The sequence below is a fragment of the Gopherus flavomarginatus genome, chromosome 12 (genome assembly GCF_025201925.1).
Source record: "Gopherus flavomarginatus isolate rGopFla2 chromosome 12, rGopFla2.mat.asm, whole genome shotgun sequence".
Taxonomy (NCBI): domain Eukaryota; kingdom Metazoa; phylum Chordata; order Testudines; family Testudinidae; genus Gopherus; species Gopherus flavomarginatus.
Window position 1 is genome coordinate 45,814,592 of NC_066628.1, and position 23,791 is coordinate 45,838,382.

Below are 23,791 nucleotides of genomic sequence, written 5' to 3' on the forward strand. Positions count from 1 at the left end.
TTAAGACTCTGATCTTGCAGACTTACGTGTGTCAGCAACTTTAGCATGTGTAGTCACATTGAAGTAAATCAGACTGTTCACTTGAGTGAAGATACATGCATAAGCATTCACAGGATTTGGAGCCTTAAATCCCAATTTTGCAACTACGTCCATACAGAGCCCTATTGGCTTTAGCAGTGCTCCACACTGACATTGCGGTCTGCCTGCACAGAGCTAGCTGTTGCATCAGGGCTTTGTGATGGATTCTGTCCTCTCTAGTGTTGTGAACATATCACTTTGAAAGGCTGCTTGCCCTAGACTTGCTTCAAAACTCAGCTTTCAGAGTGCTCTTTTACTGAAAGTTACATTTTTCTCAGACATTTAGCCTCAAATTTTAGAAGCAAGAATACGAGAACCATTAACAGAACATTTATGAGGAAACTTTTCGAGACAGGTCTATCGGCTATAGTACAGCAATGGCTTTTAAATCTCCAACCCATTTCAGAATTGTGTCCTTCTTTTGGATGAAAACTAATGGTGAATTTAAGAGCTGTGGGTTTTTTCACTAGATTACAGCTACACCTGCTTCTCAGTTACCCATGATATCAGAACAACAAAGGGCCTTGTTTCCAATTTTGTTTTATTCCTTATTTTTGAGATATAAAAGATATACCAGGAGGCAGAAAGAGCTGTGTGTCAAAGAGGGTCCAAATGGTTCTGATGCATCATGAGTTTGATTTTCAGTTTAAGCAGCAGTCTTAAAAAAGAATGTAAGATTTGACAAAAGGAGCTTGCAGACATCAGCTGGCACATGAAAACATATAATACATGTCACACTGAACCCTCACAGCCTCCACTGGAACTTGTGGCTTTTTTCTTCCCTTTTTTCCTCTCACAGAGATGAAGTCATCCTGATAAACTTCTCTCTCTCTCTCTCCCTCCCCCTCCTTTTTTTTTTTTATCCGTAGAGGCCTTTATGTTTTTCTAATAATTGGCAGCAGAGGTACAATTTTTCCTCTCTTTTAAGTGATGAATAGTTGGCCCTAGATCAAAGACAAGCCCTTGTGGTTTTCTGGCTGCCACAAAAGGGTGTTGGAATTGGCACAGATCCCAGCTGCTTAGTGATAGGCATGTAGATGAGGTGCCAAGCGTAGGGGTCAGTGGCAAAGTGTCTGTACACATTCTTCATCTGAGCTAATCTGGTTTCCTTTTCTGTGTGTGTGTGTCTATTTCAGGCCAACAGCAGGTTGAAGCACATTGAAAAGGAATACAGTCAGAAGTTGGCCAAATCTTCACAGGTAGGCAACATGAAAACAAGAACTTCAAATTAGTAAGCTTGATTTGGAAACTTAAAATGAAAAATGTATTTACCGTACTTCTATTCTGGAACTTTATTTTTTTTATGTCCAAAACTTCCTGCTGCTCCCCCAAAATCAAATATCAATTGCCTTTCCCAAATTTTATTACAGTACTTTTAAAAAAAAAGGCCCAGAAAATTTAACTGACCAATTAAAGCCTTGTTTTTCAGCTTGCTGTTTCTTAGCTATTGGGAGTCAAATCCTGCTGGGAGCATGAGCACCATTAACAAGGAGTCAATGAGAACAGTCATTGAGAACTGAGGCAAAATTGGCCCTGTACGCAGGCCTGCATAACAGTGCATCTTGTAAAAACAGCGAAGGTTGCTTGCATAACCATAAAGTATATAGGCTATTACAAGGCAGTTCTTGGCCACATATCTGATGACCGGATTTTAGCCCAACTATGCAGTTTTGATATTTACCATTTGTAGGGCTTAATCAGTCCAATAATTTTGCTGAATGCTGACACAGCTTTCTAAAAGCCCAAAACATTTTAAAAGACTTCTAGATTACATCATGACATAGAAGATAACTGCTTTTTCTTAATTGAGAGATTTTTTGTTCATTAATGTAAAATGGTTTTTTGATGAATCTTGACATGAGAACTGAAAATGTATATTCAATTTACCGTTACAGTTCAAGTCAATCAAAAAAAATGGTGGTCATAAGCGATTCTTCACAATTACTTTTGAGTACCTTAAACTTTCATTTTAACTTGCTCATGGTATTGAAACTTAGGTTACATCAGGGGTAGACAACCTATGGCACATGTGCCGAAGGCAGCACGCGAGCTGATTTTCAGTGGCACTCGCATTGCCCGGGTCTTGGCCACCGGTCCGGGGGGCTCTGCGTTTTAATTTAATTTTAAATGAAGCTTCTTAAGCATTTTAAAAACCTTATTTACTTTACATACAACAATAGTTTAGTTATATATTATAGACTTATTGAAAGAGACCTTCTAAAAACATTAAAATGTATTACTGGCCCGCAAAATCTTAAATTAGAGTGAATGAATGGAGACTCGGCATAGCACTTCTGAAAGTTTGCCGACCCCTGGGTTACATTGCAGACTTCTGCTGGACCAGCTGTGTTGATTCGGGGAGTGAAGAGGTGTGATCCATGACCGAGATAGCTAATCCAGCAAAGCCTTCTAGTATAGATGCAGTTACACTGTCAAAACTGCACTTTTACTGGTATAGCTTCCTTCGCTTGGTGCAGGAGGAAGTAGTGGTAGAATAAACTATACCAGTAAAAGCACAGCTTTGTCTGTATAAGCGAAGTCAACACTAGAGGTTCTTAGCCAGTGTAGTATATTGGTACAGCATACCAGTAACATGCTCCTAGTGCATAGTTTTAGACAATGGTAGAATGGTAGATGCAATTGAAGGTTAAAATTTTAATAGTGTAAAAACTGTCATGAGGATTTGCATGTAGCCATCGTTCTTCTCTGAGAAGCAAGAGTCTCACAACCACAAATGAAGCCTTGAGTTTGGTTATAAAGGTTTATTCTCAGCAAAAGTAATATTGGTCAAATATTCCCTTAATGCCAACAAATATAAGGAATGTTTCAAGCGCCCACATACTAGGCAGCAACATGGAAATTACAAATCATCTCTTTTACTGTTAAGCCAGAAACACTTTGCAATTTATTAATAATAATGAATCTTAATTTCTACCTTCAAAATTTCTACTTTTCAAAGGAACATCGCCAAAACTGTCGACATAAATACTGTGGTGGGATATCATAGGACTCTCAAGTCTGCTGCACTAAAAACTTAGGGCGCTATACATTTATCAGAAAACTTTGTAAATATGTTTTATATAGCTATTATGTCTAGGTAAATAATATACATTTCTAAAATAATCTAAATGCATATTTTCTGTGCATGCATTTACATTAAAGTGGGATGACTGACTGGAATGCCAACTTTAAAAACTTCCTTGAGAGACTTTTTATAAAATCCTCTTGCATTTGTTATGTCACCATGAAGAGAAATAAAAAGAAAACAAACCTTGAAAATAGATTGATATAATCCAGAAAGTTTGACATCAATATAAAGAAATTCAGGCCTGAGGTTGAAGTTCCCTTAGCTACTAACTCTGTAATAACTTGCTATGTCTGTGGCAGGTGGGGGATTTCTAAACAGCTCTGAATATGTAAAAGGCATAAACATCAAGGAGGGAGAGAAATAGCTTAGGATCTTACAAAAAGACTATATGAGTAATAAGGAATAAAACTGTCAAACTAAGATCATGAAAATTTAAACTGACGATCAGGACAAACTTCATAGTAATGAAATTTATTAGACAGTGGAATAGTCTCCCAAGAGAAGTGGTTTGAGACCCATGTCATAAACAGATAGCTAAGGGTTAATGTTCTTTTACCTGTAAAGGGGTAACACCAGTAACCTGAAACAGCTGACCAGAGAGACAATCAGGAAATAAGACTTTTTCAAATCTGGGTGGAGGGAAGTTTGTGTGTGAGTTCTTTGTTCTTAGTCTTGTGGCTGTACCCTCTCGGCTATGAGAGTGATTTTTCTATCTCCAGCTTTCTAATCTTCTGTTTCCAAGTTGTAAGTACAAAGATAGGAAGACCATAGGTTTATATTGTTTTCTTTTGTATTTACATGTGTATAGTTGCTGGAATGTTTTGAATTGTATTCTTTTTGGATAAGGCTGTTTATTCCTTTTTTTCTTTTAAGCAAATGACCCTGTATTTGTCACCTTAATACAGAGAGACCATTTTATGTCCTTTTCTTTCTTTTTATAAAGCTTTCTTTTTAAGACCTGTTGGAGTTTTTCTTTAGTGGGGACTCCAGGGAATTGAGTCTGCAGCTCACCAGGGAATTGGTGGGAGGAAGAAGTCAGGGGGAAAATCTCTTTGTGTTAGATTTACTAAGCCTGACTTTGCATACCCTCTGGGTGAAGAGGGAAGTACTTGTGTTTCCAGGACTGGAAACGGGGAGGGTGGAGTCCCTCTGTTTAGATTCACGGAGTTTGCTTCTGTGTATCTCTCCAGGAACCCAGGGAGGGAACACCTGGAAGGGAGAAGGGGAGGGAAATGGTTTATTCCCCTTTGTTGTAAGACTCAAGGAATTTGGGTCTTTGGGGTCCCCAGGGAAGGTTTTGGGGGGGACCAGAGTGCCCCAAAACACTCTAATTTTTTGGGTGGTGGCAGCTTTACCAGGTCCAAGCTGGTAACTAAGCTTGGAGGTTTTCATGCTAACACCCATATTTTGGACGCTAAGGTCCAAATCTGGGAAATATGTTATGACATGGTGGCATAGCGGTGTGGATAGATAGATAGATAGAATCCAGAAGTCAGTAGGAATATATATATATTTTTTCTCTTCTAGGGCTTTTAAGCAGAGAGAAACAGTTTGGTTTTAAAAGGAACCAGAGAGAATTTTTTTTCTGCTCTCTCTTGCAGTTTTTGGCTTGCATATTAAGCGAGGAACAATTAAGGAACTATTAAGGGTCTTTTGTGAGACAATAGCACTCCCATTGAGAGTCAAGTATCCAGCAATACACATGCAAATAAAGTGGTTTTTCTAGTGTACTTTACATTTAAAAGATTAGCTAGAGGAAGAAAGGGAAAAAGGCACTGTTGCTAGGCAGACCCCAGGAGGCAACAGAGTACCTGCAGTTCAGAAGATAAACACCGGAGGGCACCCCAACACAAGAAAACAGGAACCAGAATGTCACGAAAACCAGAAGGTGTACAGCCAGAAGCAATGGAAAAACTAATAGAACTGCTCAGAACACAAATGGCCAGAGATGAGGCAACTCACAAACAAGAGATGGAAAGGCTACAAAAGGAACAAGACGCCAAAAATGCAGCCCACCACAGGAAACAAGAAGAAGAAGAGGCAGCCTACAGAAGACAGGTAGAACTCCAGAGGGAGACCCACCAACAGGCCATGGAATTAGAAAAGGCTAAGCAACATGCTCCAGCCAATCCTAACAACCCTTCGCCAATTATGGTTCCACATCCCAAGAAATTTCCCAGCTACAAGGCAGGTGATGACACTGAGGCCTTCTTAGAAAATTTTGAAAGAGCCTGTCTTGGGTACAGCATCCCTGAAGACCAGTACATGGTAGAATTGAGGCCACAGCTCAGTGGACCTTTAGTAGAGGTGGCGGCTGAAATGCCTAAGGAGAAAATGAACGACTATAAACTTTTTCAAACCAAGGCCAGATACAGAATGAGGATAACCCCGGATCATGCCCGTCAGCGTTTCAGAACCCAAAAGTGGAAACCAGATGTGTCATTTCCCAAACAAGCTTACTACGTTGGGAAAAATTATGAGGCCTGGATATCAGGACACAATGTTAAATCCTTGGACAAACTGCACCTCCTCATACAAATGGAGCAGTTCTTGAATGGTGTTCCTGAGGACATAACACGGTACATACAAGATGGAAAACCCAAAAATCTCACCGAGGCAGAGGAGATTGGAGCCAGATGGATGGAAGTGGCAGAAAGCAAGAAAGCTACTGTCAAGGGGAACGAATACCCCAGAAGGCACACCGACCATAAACCCTACAACCGAGGACAACCAAACACCCCACCTACAACTCAAGGAAAGCCACAGACACACTATTCTTCCACCTCACCACTCTCCAGTAACCCACCTCGACCCAGTGACCAGTCAGATGGAAGATGCTTTAAGTGTAATGAACTGGGACATATAAAGGCCAACTGCCCAAAGAACGCCAACCGAGTGCAGTTCATTACACCACCATCACCCAAAAGATCTCCAGGCCCAGATGCCTCTCAAATACCCTTGGAGCGAAGGGAAAATTTGAGAGTGGGCGGAAAGAAGGTTACTGCGTGGAGAGACACAGGGGCACAAGTGTCAGCTATCCACCAATCCTTCGTCATCAACCCAAATACCCAAGTGACAATTTACAATTTGTCACAAGCTGTAGACTTGCCTACAGCTGAACTGCCTGTCCAGTACAAAGGCTGGTCAGGAATGTGGACTTTTGCAGTCTATGACAATTATCCCATCCCCATGTTACTGGGGGAAGACTTGGCCAACCAGGTGAAGCGGGCCAAGAGAGTAGGAATGGTTACACGTAGCCAAACCAGGCAAGCTTCCAGACCCATTCCTGTTCCTGAGCCGTCCACAGACGCCCCGTCTGTGTTACCAGAGACCCAGACAGAGGTAGTGGACCTGGATTCCATGCCAACCACTGAAACAGCCACAGCACCTCCAATCCCAGGCCCGGAACTGGAACAGCAACCAGCACCAGCAAGTGCAACCACATCTTCAAACTCAACACCAGAGGGCGCCAGCGAGCCAAAACTGGCAGAAGCAACAGACAGCCATACCCAAAAGGCTCAGCCAGAGCCTGAAATACCCACAGGTGCACCAGTGAAGAGCGGTTCACCAGCAACGGAAACAACCCCATCACCTGCATCGCTTCCAGAGGGACCAATCCCAAGTCCACAGTCTGAGGAAGAACTGGTGACCCCAGCCTCAAGGAAACACTTCCAGACTGAGCAGGAAGCAGATGACAACCTGCAGAAAGCTTGGGCAGCGGCACGGAGCACCCCACCGCCTCTCAGCTCTTCTAATCGATCCCGGTTTGTTATAGACCAAGGACTTTTATACAAGGAGATTCTTTCTGGTGGACACCGGGAAGACTGGCAGCCGCAAAAACAGTTGGTGGTTCCAACAAAGTACCGGAGGAAGCTCTTAAGCTTAGCCCATGATCATCCCAGTGGCCATGCTGGGGTGAACAGAACCAAGGACCGGTTGGAGAAGTCCTTCCACTGGGAGGGGATGGGCAAGGACGTTGCCAAGTATGTCCGGTCTTGTGAGGTATGCCAAAGAGTGGGAAAACCCCAAGACCAGGTCAAGGCCCCTCTCCAGCCACTCCCCATAATTGAGGTCCCATTTCAGCGAGTAGCTGTAGATATTCTGGGTCCTTTCCCAAAAAAGACGCCCAGAGGAAAGCAGTACTTTCGTGGACTTTGCTACCCGATGGCCGGAAGCAGTAGCTCTAGGCAACACCAGGGCTAACACTGTATGCCTGGCCCTAACAGACATTTTTGCCAGGGTAGGTTGGCCCTCCGACATCCTTACAGATTCAGGATCTAATTTCCTGGCAGGGACCATGAAAGAACTGTGGGAAACTCATGGGGTAAACCACTTGGTTGCCACTCCGTACCACCATCAAACCAATGGCCTGGTGGAAAGGTTTAATGGAACTTTGGGGGCCATGATACGTAAATTCGTCAACGAACACTCCAATAATTGGGACCTAGTGTTGCAGCAGTTGCTGTTTGCCTACAGGGCTGTACCACATCCCAGTTTAGAGTTTTCACCATTTGAGCTTGTGTATGGCCACGAGGTTAAGGGGCCATTACAGTTGGTGAAGCAGCAATGGGAGGGGTTTACCCCTTCTCCAGGGACTAACATTCTGGACTTTGTAAGCAACCTACAAAGCACCCTCCGACACTCTTTAGCCCTTGCTAAAGAAAACCTAAAGGATGCTCAGGAAGAGCAAAAGGCCTGGTATGACAAACATACCAGAGAGCGTTCCTTCAAGGTAGGAGACCAGGTTATGGTCTTGACGGTGCAACAGGCCCATAAGATGGAAGCATCATGGGAAGGGCCGTTCACAGTCCAAGAGCGCCTGGGAACTGTGAACTACCTCATAGCATTTCCCAATTCCTCACTAAAGCCCATAGTGTACCATGTTAATTCTCTCAAGCCTTTCTATTCCAGAGACTTACAGGTTTGTCAGTTTACAGTCCAGAGAGATGATGCTGAGTGACCTGAAGGTGTCTACTACGAAGGGAAAAAAGACGGTAGCGTGGAAGAGGTGAACCTCTCAACCACCCTGGAACGTCTGCAGCGGCGAGAAATCAAGGAGCTGTGCACTAGCTTCGCCTCATTGTTCTCAGCCACCCCAGGACGGACTGAACGGGCATACCACTCCATTGACACAGGTAATGCTCACCCCATTAGAACCCCACCCTACCGGGTGTCTCCTCATGCCCAAGCTGCTAAAGAACAGGAGATCCAGAACATGCTACAGATGGGTATAATCCGCTCATCTACCAGTGCATTGGCATCTCCAGTGGTTCTGGTACCCAAACCAGATGGGGAAATACGCTTTTGCGTGGACTACCGTAGGCTAAATGCGGTAACTCGTCCGGACAACTATCCAATGCTACGCACCGATGAGCTATTGGAGAAGTTGGGACATGCCCAGTTCATCTCTACAATAGACTTAACCAAGGAGTACTGGCAAGTACCGCTAGATGAACCTGCCAAGGAGAGGTCAGCATTCGTCACCCATGCGGGGGTGTATGAATTTAATGTCCTTCCTTTCGGGCTGCGAAATACACCCGCCACCTTCCAGAGGCTAGTAGATGGTCTACTAGCAGGACTGGGCGAATATGCAGTTGCCTACCTCGATGATGTGGCCATTTTTTCAGACTCCTGGCCCGAACACCTACTACACCTGGAAAAGGTCTTTGAGTGCATCAGGCAGGCCGGACTAACTGTTAAGGCCAGAAAGTGTCAAATAGGCCAAAACAGAGTGACTTACCTGGGGCACCAGGTGGGTCGAGGAACCATAAACCCCCTACAGGCCAAGGTGGATGCTATCCAAAAGTGGCCTGTCCCAAAAGTCAAAGAAACAGGTCCAATCCTTCTTAGGCTTGGCCGGGTACTACAGGCGATTTGTACCACACTACAGCCAAATCGCTGCCCCACTGACCGACCTGACCAAAAAGACCCAGCCAAATGCAGTTAAGTGGACTGATGAGTGTCAAAAGGCCTTTACCCAACTTAAGGCGACGCTCATGTCTGACCCTGTGCTCAGGGCCCCGGACTTTGACAAGCCATTCCTAGTAACCACGGATGCATCTGAGCTGGTTTAGGAGCAGTTCTCATGCAGGAAGCAACTTCCATCCTGTCGTGTTTCTCAGCAAAAAACTGTCTGAGAGGGAAAGTCACTGGTCAGTCAGTGAAAAGGAATGCTACGCCATTGTGTACGCCCTGGAAAAGCTACGCCCATATGTTTGGGGACGGCGGTTCCAGCTACAAACTGACCATGCTGCGCTAAAGTGGCTTCATACTGCCAAGGAGAACAACAAGAAACTTCTTCGTTGGAGTTTAGCTTTCCAAGATTTTGATTTTGAAATTCAGCACATCTCAGGAGCTTCTAACAAAGTAGCTGATGCACTCTCCCGTCAGAGTTTCCCAGAATCCAGTAGTTGAAAAGTGTTCTTAAAATGTAGAAGTCTGCTAGTTATATACTTAGTGGTATATGTAAAGGTGCATGTGTTGTATTAATCTGTTTATTTTAAAGTTCTAGGAAGAAATCGCCGCCAGTGAGCTTCCCCACTGTCTGCAATTTGGGGGGCGTATCATAAACAGATAGCTGAGGGTTAATGTTCTTTTACCTGTAAAGGGGTAACACCAGTAACCTGAAACAGCTGACCAGAGAGACCAATCAGGAAACAAGACTTTTTCAAATCTGGGTGGAGGGAAGTTTGTGTGTGAGTTCTTTGTTCTTAGTCTTGTGGCTGTACCCTCTCGGCTATGAGAGTGATTTTTCTATCTCCAGCTTTCTAATCTTCTGTTTCCAAGTTGTAAGTACAAAGATAGGAAGACCATAGGTTTATATTGTTTTCTTTTGTATTTACATGTGTATAGTTGCTGGAATGTTTTGAATTGTATTCTTTTTGGATAAGGCTGTTTATTCCTTTTTTTCTTTTAAGCAAATGACCCTGTATTTGTCACCTTAATACAGAGAGACCATTTTATGTCCTTTTCTTTCTTTTTATAAAGCTTTCTTTTTAAGACCTGTTGGAGTTTTTCTTTAGTGGGGACTCCAGGGAATTGAGTCTGCAGCTCCCCAGGGAATTGGTGGGAGGAAGAAGTCAGGGGGAAAATCTCTTTGTGTTAGATTTACTAAGCCTGACTTTGCATACCCTCTGGGTGAAGAGGGCAGTACTTGTGTTTCCAGGACTGGAAACAGGGAGGGTGGAGTCCCTCTGTTTAGATTCACGGAGTTTGCTTCTGTGTATCTCTCCAGGAACCCAGGGAGGGAACACCTGGAAGGGCGAAAGGGGGGGAAATGGTTTATTTCCCTTTGTTGTGAGACTCAAGGAATTTGGGTCTTTGGGGTCCCCAGGGAAGGTTTTTGGGGGGGACCAGAGTGCCCCAAAACACTCTAATTTTTTGGGTGGTGGCAGCTTTACCAGGTCCAAGCTAGTAACTAAGCTTGGAGGTTTTCATGCTAACACCCATATTTTGGACGCTAAGGTCCAAATCTGGGAAATATGTTATGACAACCCATTTAAGGAAACTGGACATTGCATTAGCAAATATACTGTAAGGAATGTCCTTTATTATAGGGGGTTGGACTAGATGACCTAATCAATCTTTTACATTTCTACTTTTGGTGATTCTGTGACAACCCTTGTAAGGGATTTCTAAACAGTGGCTGATTTTACAGACCATACATTGTATGCTACAGTTATTTGATACAATGGGTGAGTTAAAGATGGGGTTTCATTCTGGATTTCTTTACTTTTGTGGGTTTGAATCAGACCCTTAGTGTTGTTTGAATATATTTTTTGTAGCTTAACATTAATAATAGGTCATTTGTAACTTTCATTTGGTTATGTTGCTGACATCAGCCTATATCTTACTCTCTGTGGCCTCTTGGAATATTCACTTTTAACACCCACACAGAGAAGATATTCCCGGAAATTCTTTTTGAAGTTTATACAAAATAAACAGTTAGATTTTTTTTTTCCTGAGAATTACTGCCCAAAGCAGTTTCTTGTCTGGAAACTTTTGTCAAGATTTTCTTAAAATATTTTAAAAATGTTTATGTATGTCCAGGTTCTTAACCTAGTAAACTTCTAATAGAGCAAGTCTGCCCAGTATGTCGTGCTTTCCTCTCCTACTGCTGCATTTTAACCAACTTACTATTTTTTGTTAACCTAAATAAAATGGACAAAAATTCAGCAGATACATAGTGTTATAACTACGCATTGGTTGTAAATAGCAAAGTAATGTAATTTATATTTATTTGGTATTTTCTGTCAAATGAGTGCAATTTACATTTGTTACCACCCTCTTCTACTTCCATTTTAAATACCCAGTAAATACCAGATTGGTGCTAATTTTCTGACCCAGACTACCATTTATATTGCTGCTGAATTCAGACTACAGACTTTTATTGGAGTTGCATTTGCTTAAATTAGCTCTAAATTTGTGCCCATTGATTTTACTGGTAGAAAACGGTATCTCAGTACTTAAATATAGAATTGAACATTTCTAAAGGACTGGATAGCAAGTTCTTACGTAGGTTCTTGTATTGCTCCATACCATCTGGTCATTTATAATCTTTTTTTACCTTTTCAAAGATAATTTCCTTGTTACTGCAGACGCCTAATTATACCCAAATAATATAATACTTAATTTTCCACATAAAGGAGAACATTTGATCATATATCATTCTTGATATTGCCTTTCTCTTAATTTACATTTGTATTTTACAGACGTTACTGATATTAATACCCCATAATGTTCCCTGCTCATGTAGATGCAGGAATTAGAGATTCCTCCAATATCCATGCCCTTATGTTTTTACTGACAATTAGTTTGCCCCTTAAGAATTATGAAAGCATTAAGTCTAACCAGTTGTCAGTTAAATAAGAGTTCAAAGAGATACTCTCCATATGAAACTGGATACTGATAAAAGTTTAGATTATTAAGAAGATAAGAAGTGTTAATTTCACAATTTATGTCATTTGTATATTTTTGGCATTTTTGTCCATTGTGACTGAAACTGGCAGGATCAGTTTCACTTTTTATTTATAGTCTATCTCACTTTCTGGTTTTCAACCATTAGCAAACTGTAGGGAAATGAATTCACAATACATTTATTTAAAAAATTACTTCCCTTCTCGTCTCCTCATAATTCCAATATTTTTATTTTAAAATATTTTATAACAGTAATATCAGATATACATCTGAAACCTTCCCTTTTCCCTCTAAATAAATTAAATAGTGTGACCTTAAACTAGTTGTCTCTTTACAGTCTAGGGATCCAGTCCTGGAAACACTGAAGCATGTGTGAGTAGTACAGTTGTTATCATTGAACTATTCATATGCTTCAGTGTTTTCAGGATTGGACTCTGTGGCCCTAGTAGAGCAACATAGCTTTAATCACATCAGTAGTTGCATTGATGTCAGTGGGTCTGCTCTCATGCTTAAAGTTAAGCATGTGCTTAAGTGCTTCACTGGATCAGGACACTTGAGTCTAAGCATAGCATTCTATAATATATGCCCCAAAGTGTGGCTTAATATGGCTTTCTACAGTGATAAAAAGGGTAAAACAACTAGATTTCAGATAGTCAACAAATCATGGGTGTTTCATGTAAAAAGTCCCTGGGCATTGAACCAGACCTCAAATTTATTGTTAAATAAAATACATTCCTCCCAACGGCACAGGAATGCCCTGTCAAGTTTAACATTTCAGTTAAGTATGTAAAGTACAACTTTTTCTTACCTACAGTATCAAACTATGATGTATCTTTCAAACAGACAAAGAGCTATTAGCATGTTCATTTCAGTGTTCTTTGATTGTTATAGTGCAGAAAGTTCTGAAGCCTTGCTAAAAATCCCGAGAAGACATTTCAGTGAAGTGGAAAACTGGAAACATCTTATATGTTTGAGATCACAGATGTGCTTTGTTCTGATGAGTAAATATTATGGAATGTTATAGTGGAAAACTCTTCCAAATATTTTGTGTTCAGCAGTTTTATGCCATTCACAGTTTTATTATATTCCTTTTCTCTGTGTGGAATTTCATGCTTGCCAGTGTGTAATATGTTAATTTAAAATATTTAGTTTGCACAGTGGAGTTTGCCAACTCCATTCTTGTGTCAAGTATAAATACATGCAAAATACATACAGCTCACTGAACAAGGAGTTTTAGCGTGCTGTTTTCTTTTTAGATTGTAGCTGAACTTAAGACAACCATTTCCTCTCTGACAGAGGAAAGCAGCCGGCAGCAGCTTGCTGCAGAAAGGCGGCTCCAGGATGTTGTACAAAAGTTTGAAGATGAGAAGCAGCAGATGATTAGAGATAATGACAGAGCAATCAAGGTAATCTGTGGAGTTCACTCACTGATGCTACTAGCTGTTTTTGTGTAATTAAAATTTGAAATCATGGCAGTAGGCAAATGAATGCAGGTATCAGTCTTGTTCATACAGCATTCAGTAATTGTATTCACTGGACTTTGACTTTGATGTATCCAGTGACTCAGTCTAGCTTTCCTCTAGCAGATTATATGCCTGCATAAAAAGTCACTTTTTGGCAAATCCAATCCAATTACATGAAGCAAATGTTTGAAACTAACCTGTTCTTTTTCTTGGAGGCCTAGTTTAAGATATTCTCATATAAACTCATTCATATATTTAAGCATGTTTTCAGCATGATTCTGTATGCATTTATAAATATTGGTCCAGATTCACAGCTGCCGTCAATCAACACTGCACCAGTGACTTCAGGAGAGCTACACTAGTTTCTACTAGCTCAGAATCTGACCCACACACTCAACTTCTGAATTAAGGCCTTGATTCAGCAAAATATCCATTGCCAAATTCAGCACATGCTTAAGTGGTTTGTTGAATAGGAGTGGAATTAATCACATCTTTAAATATATATTCTTTTGTACCAAATTATTTCATTATATTTCTGCATAATATAAAAATAATAGTTAAATTCTTCAGTCTCTTTTTTCTTTTCTTTTTTAAGCTTTGCAAACCTGCTGTTTTTATATTTTCTGACACACTAAGCAATGTATCTCTGGTCATCTTGAGACATAGCCTGATTCCCAGTGACTTCAGAAATGATGCTTACATAAGCAGCAGTGCATTTTTCCTGGTTTTTGATGCTCAGATGGTGGGAAGTTTCTTGTTAAAACATTCCCCCCCCTTAGAACAGAGTAGAGCGGATGACTTTCTGAAACAAGTAACATTTAATCTGTGAGGGTCTGCACTTAAAATTTATAAATAAACACAGTTTAAAAGGAGAAACCTCTTCTTCCTGAGTTTGTAAGAAAGGCTTTTGTTTGTATTAAACAAAAAAGCTGTTTTGCTAAGGGAAGGAGCTTGGGCTATATGAGAGAGCACTACAGAAGTTTACCTATCAGAACCAGGCTACCGCTGATCTTGTTCTCCATATTTAATTAATTAGCATAATGAAATTCACATTAACATTACTAACTTATCTGCCCAATGATCCTTGTCACTTTGTTTTCATAAATTGTTTAATGATATTTTTCCTGTCTGTGTGTAAAGGGACGAAAGCTTTCTTTGCTGTCATTCCCTAGTCTCTTCTGTTAATGGTGTCGGTATATAGACAATGATTGTAATCTCTTATGTAAGTCTGATTATTACAAGTAGCTCTTATTAGCTCAGTGACCCCAAAACTGAGCACAGTTAAGGCACGTGTTACAATTTTTTGGAACATCATTTACAAATAAAGTAAGAAAACTCTGTATTAGTAGTAGTCTAGTCAAGAACCTCTCACCTTAAAAGTGACTTTTTGGATGTACAAGAAACTCTATGACTTCAAAAGGTGCTCTAAATCATCAGAAATATGCATATATTAAACAGTTCTCATGTATTATGGCATATGTTGAAAAAGTGTCTCCCAAAATGCTTATCTCTTTTCTTCTGAGGATCTGATACTTTTCAGCAAATTACACTGTTAAACTTATGGCAAGATCAATTAATTTATTTTACCATCTAGTAAAAATGGAAGGATGGGAAGTAGAGTGGCTACTAAATACCAAAAATATATAACATCCTTCTTAATGTAAATCCTTTACTGTGTGTGCATTTATCATATATTTCATCTTTAATCCCCATGAACGAAAAATATAAAATGAAAAAAGGATGGATAATGTGACCAAGAGGGGCCAAAGGGGAGCTCTGCACTGTGCTGCAGTGTTGAGTCCTCAGGACCTTTTGGGATATCACCCAGCTAGCATATTTCATGAGAGCCCTTTGGTTGGAGAGAAAAATTTCCAAATGTTATACACAGAGTTCTGGAGCTCTGTTTTAGCATCACTAATACTGTACTGGAAACAAGTCCTTCTTTTAAAGCCCTTGGACTGAGGGAGCCTTACCATGAGGGCAGATGTCCAGACAGAGACTTCTTATCAAGGAGAACTGCTGTAAAACATACCTGGAGGCAGGAGCGGCTCCAGGCCCCAGCACGCCAAGCGCGTGCCTGGGGTGGCAAGCCACTGGGGGCGCTCTGCCAGTCGCCGTGAGGGCGGCAGGCACGCTGCCTTTGGCGGCTTGCCTGCGGAGGGTCCGCTGGTCCCGCGGCTTCGGTGGACCTCCTGCAGGCGTGCCTGCGGAGGGTTGCCTGCGGGAGGTCCGCCGAAGCTGCGGGACCAACGGACCCTCCGGAGGCAAGCTGCCAAAGGCAGCCTGCCTGCCGTGCTTGGGGCGGCAAAATGCCTAGAGCCGTCCCTGCCTGGAAGCATAGAAAAGAGGCTTTTAAAGCACTGATCACTTAAGCACATTTCAGGACTTTTCATATGCTTATGGTTGAGCATGTGCTCAAGTGTTCTGCTGGATAAAGACCCTAGCCCCCGATTTGTGTTTAGAGCATAAAGTTGTTCATTTGTGAAAGTAGATCTCTTAGAAATATAGCCTTTGTCACTTCACCTGCATCATAATATGCAGTGAGATAGAAGAGCTTGAGAAATAAAGAAGCATTTTATAGATGATATGAAATAATTTTTTCAGAAGACTGTTGACAGAAACAGGTGTGTTTGCTATACATAGCATTGCTGATTGAAACTAAAACTGAGGAACAGACAGATTGCAATCTCCTTTATCTGGCATTGGGTGACATCCCATGAGACCTTTCAATTACTGTTACCTTTTAGAGGAAGAACATTCTTGAAGAGAGACTTGAGTAGCTCTGAGACTTTTCTTTAGTGGTCACTGGAGTGATTTCCAAATGGGGATGTCACAGTAGATGAATTTGCTTCCAGTGATGATGACAAAACCTTCTGCCAGACACGCAAAATAAGAAATGAAGTGAAATTGATACAGTGAAAGAGAAAGCATTTCTCTTCATTAAAAGTAAAGTTTTATATATACCTTCCCCACAGTCTAAATAACAAAAGGTTTTTATGCAGTTATTCTGCATTTCTCCCTAAATTCAGGATTATCTACTATCCTACCAAGTTTCTACCAAAATATCCTTATTTTATAAATATATCCATCTAATTGGTCTTATTTTCTTTATCCCATCAACGTAGTAGTGCAGTTCACCTTTAGGTCTGTCACGGGATGCCACTGGCCCTTTAAGAGGGAGCAGGACCAGTGCACCCAGTGCACTCTGTGTCAGGTCTGCTGATCCCAGTTAGGGTTAAAAGAGGGCACTTGGCCTAGCGGGCAGGAGAGACCTCATCAGAGCCTGGGAGCTGCAAGAACTGGGAGCAGTGAGAAGAGGTAAAAGAGGGGAGGACGACCTTGAGAGCTGTAACCCAGAGTGGACCGAGGAACTGTTTTTTGTTTGTTTTGAACATAACATAAGAACATGAGAACGGCCGTACCGGGTCAGACCAAAGGTCCAACTAGCCCAGTTTCTGTCCACCAACAGTGGCCAATGCCAGGTGCCCCAGAGGGAGTGATCCTAACAGGCAGTGATCTGGGAAATCAACTGCCAGAAAAGAGATTCTGGGTGTGGCAGAGAGTCCTTTGGGAGCTGAGGAGAAGGCCAGCTTGTTACAAGGTCATGTTCACATCCTGTGATTTGTAGTCTGACGAAGTGAGTATTCACCCACGAAAGCTTATGCTCCAATACATCTGTTAGTCTGTAAGGTGCCACAGGACTCTTTGTTGCTTTTTGTGATTTGCACGGTAATCAAGTTCATTAAGCTAACATTTTCAGAATTCAGTGTCTAACATTCAGCACCTAAATAAAACTGGCCTGATAAGACATTTAATATCTGAGAAATGGGGGCTATGTATTTAGGTGGCCAATTATTGATGTATGGTGCCTAATTTTGGCCTAAACTTTGACATAAATAGCTTCATCAAACATTTATTGATACTTTATTGTGCAAAGAACTTAAATTCAGTCTGCACATAAAGTATTATGCCCTTAAAGTCAGTCAGTTTGGGCTCTGGCAGATTAAGGAAGACATTGAATTCTAGAGTTACAAACACCTATAGAGAAAACCTTGCAACCAGAGCTATGTAAATAACTGATTGTTTGATTCATTGGCCATTACAAAAAATCGGGTGGTGAGGGGAATTGTGTTGGGTTGACCCAAAATGAAAATTTTTCAAAAATTTTGGTAGACCTAAAAGTTGAAAAATTTCATACAGGATTGAACAAAACATTTTGTTGAATCCAAAACAGAACATTGGAGAGCACAAAGTGGGAAAAGTAGAATTGAATACGTTCTGTTTTCCTTATAAGGAGGAACTCCTATTTTGTGTAGGTTTTTGTCACTGACTCGAGGTTTCTGTTGAGAACGCTATCCACCTGCATTAATATTCATAAGGTTGGGCACAATCTCATTAGCATGTTGTGATCTTGTGGCAAAATATTTCAGGGCAACACTCAGTTTCTATTTCACCTCATTTAACACCATTCTGTTAATAAATGAGACTCCAGGGTTTTCTAAGAAATAATGTCTTATGCTGTTATCTTTTAGTTTTAATCATTATAAAAGACCATTTTCCTTCAGCGTCCCTTAACTACTTTAAGAAAAAAAATTCAGAAGCATATTTTAGTTATAAATATAGAGCCAAAACAGAAAGGGTTGTACTTAGAACACAGTAGCTTTTTTAAAAAAATAGTCTGTACCTCTGTGCACATTATATATTGTTTGCATCACCACCATTTATTTCCTGGGTGTTGTCACATCTGGGAACAGGAAGAGAGTTGTCTCTGATACATATGTTAGTCTGAGGGCATGTCTATACAGGAAAATTTCCAGGCATACCAGAATAATTACTTTGCTACAGTTATACTGATATAGGTCCCTGAGCGGACACTGTTCACTTTTATTCGAGGGATTTATATTGGTAAAATTATAGTGGAAAAATTACTCCAATGTAGCTATGCTGGGAGATTTCCCCATGTAGACAAGCCCTGAGTCTGTGGGCTTAGCACTTGGATTCCCAGTGTGCCTTGGAGCCCAAGACTCCTGCACATCTTGTAACATTCTGCAACAGGGCTGCATGGCTGGCTGTATGCCCTTCTTTTTTTATTTGGATAATCCTCCCCCTCCTTTGCCCTTTCATGTTTGGTTCCTTCTTAAAATAAAACAAATTATTTTAAGCCTTAGGGTATTTAAAGCATTCAGAATATTTCTGTTAGGGCGCCTGACACCTTATTTCGAGAACATAGTTGGCAAAAATGTACCTATAGTATTTACAAACCTGTCACAAATGCTGAATGATGGAACAGCCATGCTTTCAAAAACCTCATGAATATGCTAATTTTGCCTGTAGTTCTGTTTTCTTATAAGCCATGCTATGTTTGTTAGCACATAGCACTTGTAATTGTAAATAATGTTTCACGTTTCTGTAAGAAACATGTCTAAGCTACTCAGTGCTCTATGGAAAACATTGACTTAGTCATTGGAGGCTGCCTAAACCATTCTGTCCATCTATCCTCAGTATACATCTTGGAATGTCACTGTAGCACTCTGTAATATCAGAGGTTCAGGGCAAGCCAGTGTGTGTTTGTGTATTTCTTTATATTACAGGTAGTGTCTAAAGGTTGAAACCAAAACTGGCATCCCATTGTGCTAGGCACTGCACAAGCACAGAGAGAAGGTTTTTGCACCAAAGAGCTTACAATCTAAATTTACAAGATAAAGGGTGGGAGAAAGAAAGTGTTAATGACATTATTTTACAGCTGGGGAACTGGTACAGTGAAATTTAGTGATTTGCCCAAAGATACACAGTGAGTTTGGGGCAGTATTGGGGTTGAACGCAGATCTCTTGCATTCCAGTTCAATGCCTTAACCCCAAGAGCATTCTTCGCCTCTCTGAGGCAAGTTTCAGGAACCAAGCAATGCTAAATCTATATGTAGGGTCCTATCGTTGGACTGAGTTTGGAAATAGTCATGAACCTTATAATGGAAAAAATATGTAAAATTAACAACATATACACTTTCCAAAATTCTAGTCGATCTAGTCAAACTTAATGGAGAATTGTCAAAACTTCAGTGGTTGAAAATAAAAAATATTCAAGGTCATTTACTACACAATTACACACAGAAATGATGCTGCGAGGTTGCATTATATTGTACATTTTGAGAGAGGTACTTTGGGAAGCCATGACTATTTCTGCTATCGTATAATCTGCAAAGTGTTTTAGCAAATATTGATCCATTAGCTAGCTACATTTGTCACCTGTAGTGCTGATTATTATCTACTGTTGGAAGTTTTCCCTGAAAATTAGATTTTGGAAGCACAATTAAGAAACAAGACTTTCTCAAAGTATTTTGCTTAATTTTGTAAGAAAGCCCGTGGAAGAGAATGGTGCATCTGAATGATGATCTGCTGCTGCTACATAAATGCTGAGGTGAAACAGAAGCATTTATTAAAAGAAAACATTGAGGCAGGGCAGGCTGAGCTGTTTTCTTGTTTTAAAACTGAAAGACATTTTTCCTCTGGCTTTGTTCGGTTTCAATTGTTCTATTTCCGGGATACCAAATGATCAATAATGAAGAGGACAAACACATCAAGTTTTGGGGAGATGTTAATACAGTAGATTTACACTTGTTATTTACAGTTGTGCAGTGTGCCACTTTTGAGAGACTTATTTAGTAGAACCCTTTCCTTCATATTCAAATTACTCCCTTCACAAAAATGACTATTTTGGTTTTTAAAAGTTAGTTGGTTGTCTGAAAGTTTTATTTTTAAAATAACACTTTTGTTGGAACTGCAGTAAGTTGTCCACCATTTTTTCTGTCATGGGACTGTAGGTAGCCATGAAAGGTGCTCATTTAATAGCCTAGGAAACAGATAAAGCACAGTTACTGACAATTAGAGAGACAAGGTGGATGAAATAATATCTTTTATTGATTGCACCAGCTTCTATTGCTGAGAGAGACAAGCTTTCAGGCTTCACAGAGCCCTTCTTCAGGTTAATGTCAGAGCTGTAAGGAGAAACTTGCAATGTGATTCAAACCTATTTTGGTGAGTCTACCATTGGCAGTGAGAAGATAGTTGAATCTTCATCCAGTTCAGTTCTTTGCCCTTTCGCTACATATGCCAACAAGTTTGCCAGCTATGTCAAAAAAGAAATGTAATTGGGAACACTGGAACATTTTACATGTTCACCGTTCTCTTTGATGCTCTCTGTGTCTTTGGAGATTAGAATGTAATGGTCATTGGCTGAGAATGTTATGACGATGTTGTAACTGGCAAGCTATGAAAAATTATTAAATACAAGCAATGTTTAGTGAAAAATGAAAACACTGATCACAGCTTTTTGTACCTTATGACTTTACTACTTTTATGTCAAATGAGTATTGAGTTGTCTTTTTATCTGATGTGCGTTGATGCAACAGGATTGTAATGTTGTTGAGTATCTGTGTTTTCACTCTCCTAGATAACATACCTGTTCTGTCCTTCATCCAGTGAGAAACCTCTTTACTCATTATTATTTTTGTGTAAAGTTTACTGTGATTTTTGTAAGTTAGCTAATGTTGTTGTTTCTGTTATCTGTACCCATAAGAAAAGAGCAACAATTCATCTGCTGCAGTCGACACTGATTTCCTTTCTGTAAGCCATCTGGTTAGAACATGTTTTATTGTTTTTAGTGGTTCTACATCCACAAACATGCCAAATTCTGTCAATCATTAGAGGTCTCTTTCTGAGGTGAATATGCAATAAGATTCTCTAGAGGAATCTCAAGTCCATTTAAATTACTTTTGTAGCTAAACATTGCCCTAATGAGCAATTTGATATAAAGACCTATATAGTTTATAGAATATTTATTAGTCATAACACATCATTTTCTGGATCTGTATTTCTTAATTTGTAACATCAGTCTTTTAATAATAATACCATTGCAATGGTTTAATTAGGAATATAGTATTTGAATAGACTGCAAGCCCCAAAAAATCAAATCTTTAACCTCAGTATTATAAGATGGTCATGAAAATTTACAAGCACAGTCACATTATCTGCTGCCCACTCTTCATCACAATCCTTCAAAACATCATGAGAAAATGACCCAGTGATATTGCCCAGCAAAGAAAGTTATTCATCCCCAGGGAATGGGTGAGTAAAATTTACAAGGTTTTTATGATATATCCCAGGATTTTCTGTTTTCCCCATGATAATGGGCCACAGTTTGAAGTCCTTCCTCAGTCAATATTTTCATTTACATAAGTAATAGTTTTGCCTTAGTGGAAGAGGTGTGTGGACTTCAGGATTTGGCCCAAGTGTATTGATTTTAGGAGAAAGAACTATGTTTCAGCTATTCTGCTGCCTTGAGTCTATTGACTTGGGTGTCTTAAAAGTCTGTCTTGGCACATAAAAAGTTGTTACAAATAGGAAGGAGAAAAATTGCTTTCTTTAACTTCTGAGGATACGAGCAATGAGCTTAATTTTGCAGCAAGAACAGTTTAGGTTGAACATTAGGAAAAATTTCCTAACTGAGAGTGGAAAAAAATTGCCTGGGGAGATTGGTGGAATCTCCATCGTCTGAGGTTTTTAAGAGAGATTAGACAAACGCTTCTCAGGGATGGTCTAGATAATACTGAGTCCTGCCTTGAGTGCAGGGAATTGGACTAGAAGTCTTCTCGAGGTCCCTTCCAGTCCTATGATTCTATACAGTGGAGTCGCATCATAGGCGCATTTAACTTAACGCTATTTTAACTATACATGCTCGGCAAAACAAAACAAAAAAGAGAAAAATAACAATTTAAATACTGTACCTGTAGTGCGGGCAATTCCACCCGCCATTCCACTCAACAAGTATTTGACTATACACAATTTTTGCCTTACGCGCTGACTTCAGAACCTAACCCCCTTGTGAGATGTGACTCCCTTGTAATTCTATGATTCTGTGAATTGTGCCAGAGTGAAGACAGAGGTACTTTCAGGTTGACATAAAAGTTCACTTTAAAGCACAATTATCTAATTTAATTGAAATTTAAAAGAAAAATCCCTGTTCCCTTTCATAGTAATATACATTCCAGTTACAGAAAATGTTCCATTGCATGCAGCACAGTATCTTCTCTTCAGAATTACATGGTTTCAAATGTACAGCCAATCAGGCAATCTGAATTTCTGAGCATCTGTAAGCACTTTATAATGTCTTTAACATGCTTTGTGAGACAAAGAACTGAGTCATCTTTTTTCCTGCAGCTAGCTTTGTGCTCTGGCATTTCTCTTGACTTTTAATGTCTCAACACGTTGAAAACTTATCATGGACAACAGCGAAATCATACTTACAAGTTTTATCAAAGGCTAGAACTGGTACTATCTGAACTGCACTCCACTATTCTCCAGCATCTCTTGAAGTTGTATTTTCACTTTCTCTTGCATTATTGTTGTCTTCTTCAATGTCTTGCTTTTACTAATGCATGACATTAAGTTCTCTTCATTCATTGCCAGTTCTGGGAGAGGCGGACCCAAAATTCTATCTACCAGTGCGAAGATTATGAAAGATAAGAAAAAAATCTATAAATACATTATTCTGCCTAGCTAGTGTTGCAGTTTTAGTTAATGGCTTAGCATACACTAATTGCACAATGGAAGAATGGGAAAAGAAAGGTAGAAGAACCCAGAAGGTCAGTGCTTTTAGTAGCTAAAACCAGAAAATTTCAATATTGTGGGCCAAACTTATCTTTAGTGTAACCATTGGAGTGCCTTTGGCCCTAAGCTATTAGCAGTGTGTGAATAAAAAGTCAGTGTGGCTTCTAACTAAAACAATATGCTTGAGATAAATGTATGCACTTTAACCAATGAACCGGTAAAGAAGGGTAGAAAAAAGATGTTTTAAAAATTGCGATATAAGGAAATAAGTTTCTTAAAAGCTGCCACTCGGGAAAATAATAGAATGGACCATTGTCTGTTCCCTGCATTTCAGAGAAGATCTGCTCTCCCACAGAGCATTGGGGGACACATGGTGGGGAGAATGCTAGGTTTGGAAAGAAAATTTGGGGGAAACCCAGAAACCATGTTTCAGGCAGCCTTTGTGTCAGGGATAGGTACTGAGAGGAAGAACTGTTGCTCAAAAGTCTATGACTTTGCTTAAAAAAAAAAAAAGATAAAGTATCTAATGTTCTCAAAACACAAGGTACCTGTAAAACAGTCTGTGCATAGCACTCTGTTGACTTTCCAAGGGTTGTTCTTAATTCCATTTCCAATGACTTTCTGGAATCCTGCCTTCTTCCTT

The 23,791-nt window shown here is 40.2% G+C and overlaps 1 protein-coding gene across 3 annotated transcripts in view; it reads left to right on the top strand.

The window, feature by feature from the left end:
- The window catches only part of CEP112 (centrosomal protein 112), a 288,709-nt gene that overhangs the window by 224,276 nt on the left and 40,642 nt on the right, over positions 1 to 23,791 (top strand). For all 3 annotated transcript variants that reach the window (XM_050920643.1, XM_050920641.1, XM_050920642.1), the window contains 2 exons: positions 1,215 to 1,277; positions 13,339 to 13,488. In XM_050920643.1, the coding sequence (XP_050776600.1) occupies positions 1,215 to 1,277; positions 13,339 to 13,488 (213 nt within the window). The remainder of the gene's footprint in view (positions 1 to 1,214; positions 1,278 to 13,338; positions 13,489 to 23,791) is intronic.